The sequence below is a fragment of the Cornus florida genome, unplaced genomic scaffold (assembly GCF_030987335.1).
Source record: "Cornus florida cultivar Cherokee Brave unplaced genomic scaffold, ASM3098733v1 CherokeeBrave_3.0.0_Hap2_Chr02, whole genome shotgun sequence".
Taxonomy (NCBI): Eukaryota; Viridiplantae; Streptophyta; class Magnoliopsida; order Cornales; family Cornaceae; genus Cornus; species Cornus florida.
The window spans coordinates 24,292,956-24,303,113 of NW_026775572.1; the positions used below are offsets into that span (position 1 = coordinate 24,292,956).

At 40.7% G+C, this 10,158-nt stretch overlaps 1 protein-coding gene across 1 annotated transcript; it reads left to right on the top strand.

The window, feature by feature from the left end:
• Nucleotides 1-1,379: 1,379 nt before the first annotated feature.
• On the top strand, nucleotides 1,380-3,198 carry LOC132295866 (uncharacterized). Its single transcript, XM_059794133.1, has 4 exons — nucleotides 1,380-1,495; nucleotides 2,070-2,460; nucleotides 2,530-2,700; nucleotides 2,830-3,198. Exons 1-4 carry the CDS (start codon nucleotides 1,380-1,382, stop codon nucleotides 3,196-3,198), a joined length of 1,047 nt encoding a protein of 348 aa, XP_059650116.1.
• The last annotated feature ends 6,960 nt before the right edge of the window (nucleotides 3,199-10,158 follow it).

Sequence of the window (10,158 nt, forward strand, 5' to 3'; positions counted from 1 at the left end):
TACACCGTCTGTGGGAAGAACAAGAAGGATTGATTGATGTTGTTCCAGAAGGACTCGATTCAAAGCACTCTGCGAGGAAGACGACTAATCTGCGAAAGCTGAATCAACATTGGCGAATAATACGATTTGTCTCGATGATTCCAGGCTCCGGTTGATTTCGAGAAGTTGGCGTTCGATCCATGCAGATCAGATCTGTGTTTGATTCGGTAAACTGTACAATTACGATCTGTTGTGATTACTGAATCCGGCCAGTAGCGGACTGAATTCAGCAAGTGTGAGTTCAGATCTGGTGTGTGCGCGTTAGCGGAACTCCGATCTGGTCAAGAAATCTGCAGTTGATGACTTTGCTCCGATTTGGAATGATGATCGGAGAGGCGAACTCAAATCCTTTGAAGAACGGCTAGCAGACGAAGCTCGATGAGCTGATGAATATGATCGACGCTTTGAGGAAAGAAAATGCAGAGCTACGAGCTAGAATGGAGCGTCGAGAGGCTCCTGCAATTCCGAGGCCACCTCCTGAAGGAGAGGGAGTCTTACCGTCCCAAGCTGATCCTTAAGGTGATCCAAAAGGTGTCAATTGTGTTGATCCACGTCGTGATGAAGTTATAATCGGCGATCTTCCTCAGAATGTCCATCGAGTAGAGGATCAAGAAGGATCTATTCATCTAGAACCACATCGTAAACGGATCATGAGGGAGGAAGCGCCGGCGTATGAACAAAGGGGTGCGTCACCGTGGCAAAGTGAGTTTGCGGAGGGCAGGTCGTTTGATCTACCTTATCGACCTTCAATAGCAACATTTGATTACCACAATTTAGAAAGGAGATCTGTCGATCGGGGGCTTCCATCATGGTTTTGAAGGGAAAACGAAGCATTGCGCTCATCAGTAAGGACGGTTGCATCTCCATTCACTGATGAAATTCTGAACGCGCCGAATCCGAAGAAGTTCTCCATGCCGGTTTTCATTCTGTTTGACAGAACAACCGATCCAGTTAATCATATCTACCACATTTAGTTGAAAATGGCTCTGAATACTAACAATGATCCTTTGATGTGCAAATGCTTCCTTACGAGCTTAGTTGGACCAGCTCTCAATTGGTTCAAGAATCTGGCTCAGGGCTCAATCGCTAGTTTCCAAGACTTATGCAATAAGTTCATAAGCTAGTACTACGGGAATAAACGTCTAGTTAAGGATGTATCAAGCCTTTTCACAATGAAGCAGCACGAGGATGAACTGCTCCAAACTTTTCTCACCCGGTTCAACCTCGTTAAAAGCATGGTAATGGAGTGTCATCCGTCCACAGCGGTCCAAGCATTTAAACTCGCAATGAACCGGTAGACGCCGTTCCACACCAGCTTGGTGGTTAATACGCCGAAGACCATGGACGAGCTGAACGAGAGAGCTGATGGTTTTGTTCGCCTTGAGGAGGAAGAGGCAGCTAATTCGAGAAAGACGTCAATTATTTCGACGGAAGAGAAGTCCATAGCCAAGATCTGGCAAAAACAAGCTTAGCCACAACGTCATACCTCATAGAAGGCAGAGAAAAGGCCCAGGGAGGAGGAATCAGTGACTCCACTCAGAGTCACCTTAGCAAGGCTATACCAAGAGAACAAAGATAAGTTTCGTCCTCCTTTACCAATCAGACAACCTCTTGAACAGAGGGATCAAACTAAACATTGTGCTTTCCATAGTGATTTTGGACATCAGACTAACGAATGCAGGAACCTAAGGAGGCAGGTAGAGAATGCTAATCGCAAAGGGGGAATTTGCAAGCTATGTTCAAGGTCCGGCGCAAGAGCAGAACCGCCCGGCTGAGCAGATCAAGCGGAACCAGAGGCCGAACCAACACAACTCTCAGCCTGTTTGGATTATAAATGTAATTTATGGCCGACCAGAACAAACGATGGAGTCAAAAGAGTTACTTAGAACGCGGTTACGCCAGGCCTAGTTGAAAAAAAGGATTGGCAGTGTGCATACTTTGCACCAGCAGAACGCATCCACACCGATAAAGTTCGACAGAACAGACCTACTACGCGTTTAAATTCCTCATGAAGATCCATTAGTCGTCAGTCTGACGGTTGCAGAATGCCTGGTTCGAAGAGTTTTGATTGATCCAGGAAGTAGTACGAATGTTATGCCCAGGGTGACGTTCGACCGACTTGAGATCGAACCCGAAAAACTCAAACCCACAGGAAATCCGTTGCTCGGATTTAATAGGAAGCGAGTGGATCCCATCGGAATGGTGGAATTGACAGTACAAGCTGCTGAGCGAGTTTTGACTGAGAGTTTTGTAGTCGTGGAAATTTATCCATCCTACAATCTCTTGATGGGCAGAGGGTGGATTCACAGAGTTCAGGGCGTCCCATCAACCTTGCATCAAGTGATGCGATGCTTGGGTCCAGATGGAACCAAAGTGATTGACATACATGGGGACCAGGTTGCAGCTAAAGAATGTTATTCAGTAACTTTGAAATCTGCTGGAAAAGGGAAAAATCCCATCCGTTCTGCTAGTCCAAAATAGCAATTACAGGAACCTCCTCCTAGTAGAGATGGGGAGGAGGAGCCACCAGTTCTGACCACAGAACCTCTTCATGAAGTGAAGATTGACCATAAGAAGCCGGACCGAACAATAAGGGTGGGATCCAGACTTGCTGAAGAGGAAAAACTAGAGTTGACTGATTTCTTGACTCGGAATGCAGATGTATTCCCATAGAGCCATTCAGATATGCCAGGGATAAATCCTTCTGTATCCTGCCATTTCTTCAATGTAGACTCGAATGCAAAGCCAGTGAAGCAGAAGTAGAGAAGATTTACTCCAGAACGAAATCAGATTATAGCAGAGGAGGTTGATCAGTTGCTTGAAGCAGGATTCATCAGAGAAGTTCAGTACCCGGCTTGGCTCTCCAATGTTGTTGTAGTGCAGAAAAAGAATAGGAAATGGAGAGTGTGTATTGACTTCACTAATCTGAACAAAGCTTACCTAAAGGATAGTTTCTCATTGCCAATGATTGATCAAATGGTGGATGCCACCACAGGATACGAGCGATTAACTTTCCTGGATGCTTATTCCGGTTATAATCAAATCCCCATGGATCCAGTTGACGAAGAGAAAACTTCTTTTGTTACTGAACGAGGGACTTATTGCTACAAAGTTATGCCGTTTGGATTAAAAACGCTGGAGCTACTTATCAGAGGATGATCAGCAAGATTTTTAAAGGCCAAATGGGAAGAACTGTCGAGGCTTATATTGATGATATAGTGGTCAAGAGTAAGAAGAAGAACGATCATTTAGTGCACCTGCAGGATGTGTTCGATGTGTTGCGCCAATATGGGATGAATCTTAATTCGGCCAAATGTTCATTCGGCGTAAGCTCCGGCCAATTTCTGGGATATGTGGTCAATCATAGAGGAATTGAAGCCAGCCCAGCGCAGGCAGAAGCCCTGATCAGAAATGCAGAGCCAAAGACAATTAAGGAGGTGCAATCACTTACAGGTCGAATAGCTGCGCTGAGTCGATTTATTTCCAAGCTCTCCGACCGCTGTAAACCTTTCTTTGATACAATTCGAGGGCACGGAAGACAAACCTGGGGGGATGAACAACGACATGCGCTAACCAGCCTAAAAGAATATATACACAACCCTCCGGTTCTATTTGCTCCCGAGCCGAATGAGAAGCTCTTTCTGTATCTTGGGGTATCCAGCATAGCGACTAGTGCCGTTCTGATCCGTTGCAAAGACAGAAAGCAATTCCCGGTGTTTTTTGTTAGCAAAACAATGTCTGAGCCGGAAAGAAGGTACTCAAGGGCCGAACGGATGATCTTGTCGCTAGTCAACGCAAAGAGGAAGCTTAGACATTGTGATACCCCTCGATTCTAGAGTCACGGGTGATCAAGTCCGAGCACAGAATACAAGGGATATCAAACAATTAATATTTAAACAAGCATTTGAATACAAAAAGAATAATAAAGACATAAATAAATAATAAGCTGAAGGAAACTAAATAATAAAACCCTATTTTAAAATCCTCAAATAAATAATAATTAAAAATCCAATAATAAAATCCTCCAATCCTTGGATACTAGTAATTAATTAAACTACAACTCGGGAATCCATACTGTGGACCCCTAATAATATCCTAACTGAAATAACTGAACTGAAATAAAAATAATAAGTAACTAATGAAGACGAGTCCTACATAGAGTCGGAAGAGTGAATGGCTGTCTCTACTCGGCACGAACAATCTCTAAGACTGGAACTGACGAACACCTGAAAAATAATGGTGGGTCAGGCCCACAAACAAGTTTTAATCTACCACATCCTAAACAGAGACCCGATACACGTACACATCATAATTAATTCAACAATAACTAAATAGTCCATATGTAGATATATACACACTAAATGAACCTCACTAGATTATAGAGTTGTCTCAACCTTAATAGTAGGCAACATGCAAAACGCACATATAGTGGGCATGAGTACCTAGACCTACCAGGGTACACAACTACGCTATATCTGGCTACACATCCTTGGCAATATACGCACTGTAACCACTGATCCTGAGACTTAAGCTTATATCATGGCGTATAATTATATATTTAAAATCCGTTCTATCTAACCATCAAAAATAAACTATCCAATTATTATTTTAATAATATGTCATCCAACTATTCCGTTGACCTGACACGAATAAGTAGGACTTAACACTATGGTTAATCCATTCCCTTATTAAAAAATAGGTAGGACTTAACTCTTAAGTTAATCCGTCCCTAATATGCCCCCATCCCATAATGGTGCATTAATTCATATCTTAATCAAATAAAAGTTTCAAATCCAATGACAATGTAAATAATATTTACATCTAATAATCCAAATAAATATGATGTAATCATATGTACATCACTTACATTTAATTGAGCAAAAATAACAATTCTAAGTATCATGCAATTAATTTACCTCATAAAAAAAAAATAACATGCATCTCAATTAATTGTACTCTCCCACAAACAAATTAAATTCATTTAAATTTAATTAACTGATTTAAATAATTTAACTCAACCCTATTTAATTAATTTAATCTTTTAAATTAAATTTTATATCAGTTACTATTTACAAACTTATGCAAATTAATCCAAACTGATATTAATCATATCAAGAAAAAAACAAAACGAAATTTCATTTAATATTAACTACTGATGCAGCCTTTAACTTTTGTTTTTTTTCTTCTTCATTCGGCGTGCCCATGTGTTCTCACACATACATTAAACTAATCCAAGTATTATTAACCATGTGAAGGGAAAAAAAAAAAAAAGTCTCAATTAATATAACAACTGATGCATGTTTATAAAAGTTCCTCGTTCGGCGTGCATGGAAGGAAAACACACAGAATTCGTACATGCATATAACTGATGCATGCTCATGCTAATTTGGTTCATAATAAGCTAAAAGAATTCCTCGTTACGCATATATGAAGTAAACAAACAGAAATTCTAATTACCATTAAATTACAATCTGTTTGTTTGTTTTTTTTTTTTTTTTAAATCAACTGTTAATGGTTTCCTCGTTCGGCGCGTGTGAACCAAATTTAATTCCATCTGAATTATATAAATTACTCCATACTAAAGCCATAATGTATTACAACATTATTAAAACCCAAACTGTAATACAACACATGAAAATTTAATTTATCAAAATATGAAAATTATCTCAAACCCATTATTAAAACACATGAACTGAATTTTTCAAATAAATCCATATAATTAGATTCAATTAATTTATTTAAAGAACCTAGAATTAATCTAGCATGCATAGGGTACAAATCAAAGGAGAAGAGAAGAATTAAAACTTGCTTTTAGGGATTTGATAAAAACCCTAGCCTCCTTCCTTTTCCTCTTCCTTCTTTCTCTCTAAAATATAGTACATGATATATTTTCTAACCTCTTTCACAACTCTATAGTTATATATTTATAGGCAACTAAAATAACCCTAATCCTTTTTCCATTCCAAGACAAACTAAAATAAAATAAAAATAAAATAAAATAAAATTTAAATACTAAAAAGGTAACTTAAATATATGTTACGTATAATCTATGTGTACTCCTTTTTATATATAATATATAAATATATATCAGATTATTATTTAAGGACTTTCCTTATATATATATATTTATTTATTTATTAAATATATATATACATGGGTGATTATCCGTACCCATTAAACCCCTTATCCAAGTAGTCCATGGAGCCCAATTGATTGGTCAATTACTACTATCCATATCCAATTCCTTAAAAATATAAAAATAAAATAAATAAAATAAAAATAAAAATAAAACAATTAAATTCCTAAATAAATACACATCATCACATACAATTCAATTTAAACAAATAATTAAATCAATTAAACAAGTAAACAATTAGCCAAGAAAATAACTAAATAATTAAATGCAATTAAAACTATTAAAATAATACTGAGACTATCCTTTTTAAATTAGGGGTATTACAGACATTATTTCGAATCTCACCCAATCGTCGTATTAACAACTTTCCCTTTAAGAATGATCTTGCACAAACCGGACCTATCGGGGAGAATGACCAAATGGGCCATTGAATTGAGTTCATTTGATATTGCGTACGAGCCCAGAACGGCAATAAAAGGTCAAGCGGTGGCAGATTTCCTACTTGAATGTGATGTTGAAGATTTGGTGGAGGATTATAATTGTTCCTTGTGGAAGCTCTTTGTGGATGGCTCTTCGAATCAAATGGGGGCAGGGATTGGAATCCAATTGCGAACACCAGAAGGCACCATGCTGAGCCAAGCGATAAGACTTGAGTTCAACGCAACCAACAATGAGGCAGAATACGAGGCGTTGATAGTTGGGCTGAAATTGGCTAAAGAGCTGAAGATAAAGAATCTGATTGCTTATAGTGATTCACAACTAATCATTTGGCAAATCACTGGGGAATATGGGACCAAGGATAAGACCATGAAAGCATACCGAACTGTGGTTCTGCGTGAGGCGAAGGGCTTTGATCAGATTAGGTTCATCCAATTACCGAGGGAGTATAACGAAGATGCCGACCACTAGGTTTGCAGTGCGTCCAGTTCTGGAGAAACTTTGGCTAGGGTCATCCTGGTGGATGTGCTGGTCCAACCTTCCATTTTTGATGAGCTACCTAATCCGAGCGCTCAACACGTTAATGTTATACCATATGAGCCGAGCTGGATTGATTTGATCATGGCTTTCATACGTAATGGTGTACTCCCCGAGGAGAAGGACGAGGCAAGAAAAATCAGGTCCAACGCTGCAAAGTATGCCTTTGTGCGTGATCAGTTGTATAGACGCTCCTTCTCGGGTTCATATTTGAAGTGTGCTACCCTAACAGAGGCTAGATAGATTATGCGAACCATTTATGAGGGAGTATGCGGAAATCATTCAGAAGGAAGGTCTTTAGCACGCAAAACAATGGCACAAGGGTACTTTTGGCCAAACATGGCACGAGATGCAGAAGAATTCTCTAGAAGATGTGATAAATGCCAGAGGTTCGGGCCATTGATACACCAACCACCTGAAGACCTACACGTAATGGCCACCCCATGGCCTTTCGCACAGTGGGGGATGGATGTGGTTGGCCCTTTGCTGATCGCAAGATCGCAAAATAAGTACGTTCTGTTAGCAACTGATTACTTCACCAAATGGGTAGAAGCAGAGCCGTACCCCAGTGTCACCCAAACTCAAGTAAGACGCTTCATCTGGAATAATATTATCTATCGTTTTGGCGTGCCAAGGTCAATCATAATGGACAATGGGACCAACCTCGATAGCAAGCAAGTGAGAGAGTTGCTGGAAGAATATGGAATCAACCAGAAGTTAACAGCAGTCAGTCATCCCCAGGCTAATGGCCAAGCCAAAATCACAAACAGGATAATATTTGCCTGCATTAAGAAAAAGTTGGAAAATGAAAAAGGAAAATGGCTAGATGAGCTTCCGAACGTCTTGTGGGCTTACAGAACGACCCCAAGACGGCCGATCGAAAAAAGCCCATTCGCTATGGCATACGGCACCGAGGCGGTGATACCAGTCGAGCACTTGGTTCCAACTGTAAGAAACTTGGCGTGGGATGAAGAGCAGAATGATAGAATGCTAAGGTTTAATCTCGACTAGCTGGAGGAAAAAAGGGATGCGGCTGCAGTAAGGCTTGCCTCTTATCAACAGATGCTTGTGAATAGTCATAACAAGAAGGTAAGGCATAGAGACTTCGCTCTTGGCGATCTGGTTCTGAAAAGGAAGGTGGGAATAGTCAAAAAGATGTTCTCCCCATGGGAAAGTCCATACAGAATAGCAGAGGTCATAGGAAAGGGGGCGTACGTCCTGGAAACTATGGCAGGAAGGGTGGTCAATAAGCCATGGATTGCTACGTCCCTGAAAAGGTACTACCAGTAGAAATAGAGTTTAATTTCAAACAGTATACATGCTTTAAATTGCATACTTGCAAGTATACGAATTTCCCAAGTTTTATAAGAAATGTTTTCTTTGCTCAAAAATCAATCGACATCCTTCCCATTCAGCAAAGTTAGTGGCAGCTGGCACTTTGAGCCGAACGCCAAACACTTACTCAAAAATAAAAATAAAGCCAAGTGGCAAGTGGCGTTTAAGCCGAGCGCCAGGCATTCAGTAAAGTTAGTGGCAGCTGGCACTTTGAGCTGAACGCCAAACACTTGCTCAATAATAAAAATAAAGCCAAGTGTCAAGTGGCGTTCAAGCCGAGCGCCAAACATTTGCTTAAAAATAAAAATAAAGCCAAGTGGCGAGTGGCATTCAAGCCGAGCGCCAGGCATTCAGCAAAGTTAGTGGCAGCTGGCACTTTGAGTCGAACGCCAAACACTTGCTCAAAAATAAAAATAAAAAATAGTGGCAAGTGGCGTTCAAGCCGAGCGCCAGACATTCAGCAAAGTTAGTGGCAGCTGGCACTTTGAGCTGAACACCAAACACTTGCTCAAAAATAAAAATAAAGCCAAGTGGCAAGTGGCGGTCAAGCCGAGCACCAGGCATTCAACAAAGTTAGTGGCAGCTTGAGCCGAACGCCAAACACTTGCTCAAAAATAAAAATAAAGCCAAGTGGCAAGTGGCGTTCAAGCCGAGCGCCAGACATTCAGCAAAGTTAGTGGCAGCTGGCACTTTGAGCCGAACGCCAAATACTTGCTCAAAAATAAAAATAAAGCCAGAACGGTAACCAGGCCGAACACCAAACACTTGTGAAAATATACAGCAAAGTTGAAAATAGAAAACTTGAAGAATGGAAGTTATGCTGAACAAAAGCATTGTCATTCATTACAAAAAGGTCTTGAGGTACATAGCTTGATGATCTGAGGATACATGAAGATATAAAAAAAAATTGCTACAAAAAAAAAAAAAAAAAAAAGCTGCTACAGGATGTTAGTTCTCATGATCTTCTCCAGGCTGTGACCTATCGTTTTCCCCACCATTACCCTCTGGACCATTGAGGTCTTCTCCACTCTCAGCTGCCCTATCATCCTTAGGGGGGGAGTCAAGATGAATCACCCTCTCAGCAGGCATAAGTCTGTTAGTAACAACTGAGGAAGAAGGCACAATAGTAGAAAAGGGGAGGAATATTCAGGGGATGAAAGGGTGGAACAATTCCAGAGGGTGCAACCTCTATGCACTCAATGAAGATATTCTCAGCAGAGTCGCAGGGTGGGTTTTGATAATTGTTTGGTGGGTGGATATCCAGAGAAACATCTAATTCACCCTCTGGTACTCAAACGGTCAATAAAACCATCTCTGTACCCTTCAGCGTATCGGATGGCCCTGGTTCTGGTGAACCGAGCCAGGAGAGCTTTCATACCCCCTTCAACTCTGCTACTATGTTCAGCAAGGAAGAGCATTCGCTTAAGAGCTTCTCCTGTGAGTTGGCATGAGACAACCGATCAGCAATGAGAGAACGCTGAAGGTTTCCCTTTTCAACTTTGAGAGAGTCCCTTTTTGTCAGACCAACGCTCTTCTCAGTCTTTAAGACATCAGCCTCATCCTAAAGAGAATCCCGTTCGGCCTTCAGGGTATCCCGTTCAGCTCTGAGGGAGTCCCTCTCATTTGCCAGACCGTCCTTCTCTGCCTTTAAGTCATTAACCCCTTTCTCTGAC

What these genes read in the sequence shown, in the direction of transcription:
- LOC132295866 (XM_059794133.1), top strand. Translation starts at nt 1,380, where the DNA reads ATGGACGAGCTGAACGAGAGAGCTGATGGTTTTGTTCGCCTTGAGGAG. An exon ending in AAGTCCATAGCCAAGATCTG is followed by an intron (nt 1,496 to 2,069) that starts GCAAAAACAAGC and finishes ATTAGTCGTCAG; the next exon opens with TCTGACGGTTGCAGAATGCC. An exon ending in CAGCTAAAGAATGTTATTCA is followed by an intron (nt 2,461 to 2,529) that starts GTAACTTTGAAA and finishes TAGCAATTACAG; the next exon opens with GAACCTCCTCCTAGTAGAGA.